The sequence below is a fragment of the Melampsora larici-populina genome, assembly GCF_000204055.1.
Source record: "Melampsora larici-populina 98AG31 unplaced genomic scaffold MELLAscaffold_48, whole genome shotgun sequence".
NCBI lineage: Eukaryota > Fungi > Basidiomycota > Pucciniomycetes > Pucciniales > Melampsoraceae > Melampsora > Melampsora laricis-populina.
The window spans coordinates 349188-351623 of record NW_006768812.1 but is presented as its reverse complement, the minus strand read 5'-3'; the positions used below and the strand labels follow the sequence as shown (position 1 = coordinate 351623).

The window sequence follows — 2436 nt, the reverse complement described above, 5'->3', positions numbered from 1 at the left end:
ATTGTAGTCGAGTCTTACACTTTCGGGGATGTCTCGTTTCGCTAATTTGTTGTGCCACTCAGCCATCCAGTGGTAAATGTCAACGCAGTTGCATTTGAGGTGTGGGAGGATCATTGAGGTGTGAGTTAAGCGGCCCGCCAGGCGCTCGACTTGTTTGAAGGTGTGTGACTTTCTGCTCAGAAATTCCACGACCTCGTCGTGTCTTTCTGCGATTTTTGTATCCGGGAGCCTGACGGTCTTATCTGTGCCGTTCCATATAAACCCTAGGTACTGCTGTTCCTCGGCAAATTCATGGCGTTTCTCCCTGTTCTCGACGATGCCCATCCTGGAGCTCAAGGACGATATGTCGTCCAAAGTGACCGAAGGATTCTGCCCTCTCTTCCGCACAAACATGGTGTCGTCCACCCAGCGGAATGCATTCAACAGGGGGAACCTCGCCATCACCACCGCCTTCCAAGCGTCCGCTACTTGGCCAAAGCTTCCACAGCCTGCGACACCGCCGAAGGTTATGCGTTTATCAATCAGGATTTGGTTATCAAACGTGAGTAGCATCAAAAACCTCCATTGGTCGGGTGACGTGGGTATTTGGCGATATGCCTTAGCCCAGTCGTATATAGCTAACTCCACTGCCTCCTTAGTACAACCAAGAAACCTGGCGACTGCGTTGAAGTCGTCCCAGGTGGTTTCGAAGTCGTTTTTGTCGACATCTGCGTTCACCGAGCAAACGTATGGGTCCCTCTTGGGAAATGATAGGTCGTTTATCGGCCGAGTGGAGCCATTTCCATTCACGACTGCCCCCAGCGGGCTAGTCCTGAAGAAACCGAAGCGCCTGTAGGCCTCTTCTTTCGAGAGGGGGCCTTCCATCCTTCCGGCAGCCAGTTCTACTCGGAAGGACTCTTTGATCTTATCTTTTGCGGCTAGCGCTGACGTGTGATTCGGAGGACAGAAGAAAGGTACGCCCTGGACGTAGGCTTTCTTTATGCCTTGGTCAAAACCGTGAACCAGACCGTGTAGAATATTGTTAAGCCTGGGGAGTAGGCCTGCACGGGCTAACTCCTGCTTCCACACCGGCAGGTTCATCTCGCAAGCTACTCTTGTGGGTTCATAAGGCAAGGCTGGTGCAGGTGGCTCAACAAACGCGCGTGGGCATCTAGACGGGTGAAGGCATGGCAAGTCAGGGTAAGTGGTGTTTCTCACATTTCCTATGTACTCAGGGGACACGTTCAGCTCATGGCAACACTTCTGCACGATTGCCTGCCGTGTTTGGCTGTAATTTCAATTCATTTCGAAAACGATAACATTTGTTGCTCACGCATTACGACCGCCCCGGCCTTTACGCCTTTCTCCCTTAGGACTTCGACTACGCGAGCGGCTTCTGCGACGATTTCGCCCTCTATCATCATAGTCGTTACGCCCCCTTCCCCTATACCCGTCGTCATCTCTTCCTCGATAGCCTTGGTAGCGGTGGGAGGAGGAGGCCGATGACTTGTGGGCATTTCTCTTCTCTTCTGAGGACATCTTGTTCCACATGTCGTCTGGAACCCAGTTGCGTTTCGTCTTTCTGGAGTAACCGCCTTCCACCCCAGTGGTTCTGGCTGTACCAGTCGATCCCGCTTGTTCCGTGGTGGTCTTCTTCGAGGAGGATGGTCTCGCCACGCCGGTCAACGGGTTGATGTGGCACAGCGGGCCGTCTGGTGCGTAAGGGTTCGATCGGTAGGCCCTCTCTTGCATTGAGTCTGCGATTAGCTTAGCCTCGTCGAAGATCGCGGATTGCAATTTACTGAAATTCTTGATCTTGTTGTCAATAGTTTCGCGCATTACTCCTTGACGCAGGCGACGGCAGTATCGAAGGGCGACCATCCAACCATAGTTATCACGTAAGCCCATCACCACGTCTCGATGGCCTTTGAAACGCTCTGCCAGCGTTGTCCAACCAGCTTCTGCCACATATTTGATGAATAGGGCCATGGCGTCGATCCAATGCTCGAACTGCATGGTGAGTTCTTCGGGGGGAGGGGGTCCGCCGTAGACGCGTAATGAGGCGGCACCGTCGTCTATTTTGGAGCCGGCGGGGGCTTTCCGACGACTCCACTCTTGTTGGTCATCGAGGAGGAAGATTCGGTTGAAAGCCGTTAAGGGTATGTAAGACTTGAACGTCTTCAGCCAATGGGTTAACACCGGAGATAGAGGTGTTAAGCCTTTTTCCATTTCGTCCGTAGGGTCTGCGATGAGGAGTCTGCCATTCTCGACTACGTCGCCGTTTTGCAAGACTAGACGTCCCTTCTTGCTCGCCATCAAGATCTTGACCTGCTCCGCCTCCGACAACTCTGGAGTCTCGTCTGCCGCTGGAGGCGAGTCTCCCTCTTGCATGGTGAAGTTGTCACATCTGGTTGCTGGTTGGTAGCGGTTGTCCCGCGAGTACTCGGGGTCTGGCGA

The 2436-nt window shown here is 53.4% G+C and overlaps 2 protein-coding genes across 2 annotated transcripts in view; one reads left to right on the top strand and one right to left on the bottom strand.

Annotated features, from left to right (window-relative positions):
• Positions 1 to 62: 62 nt before the first annotated feature.
• On the top strand, positions 63 to 811 carry MELLADRAFT_57349 (uncharacterized protein; the record flags this gene model as incomplete). The annotated part of the gene is made up of 3 exons (XM_007415121.1): positions 63 to 160; positions 268 to 541; positions 639 to 811. The coding sequence occupies 2 exons, from the start codon at positions 317 to 319 to the stop codon at positions 666 to 668; spliced, it is 255 nt and encodes an 84-aa protein (XP_007415183.1).
• A 624-nt stretch (positions 812 to 1435) lies between these two features.
• The window catches only part of MELLADRAFT_92036 (uncharacterized protein), a gene marked incomplete at both ends in the record, with an annotated part of 1954 nt that continues 953 nt past the window's right edge, over positions 1436 to 2436 (bottom strand). The window contains 2 exons of the mRNA XM_007415058.1: positions 1436 to 1445; positions 1487 to 2429. Of these exons, the coding sequence (XP_007415120.1) occupies positions 1436 to 1445; positions 1487 to 2429 (953 nt within the window). The remainder of the gene's footprint in view (positions 1446 to 1486; positions 2430 to 2436) is intronic.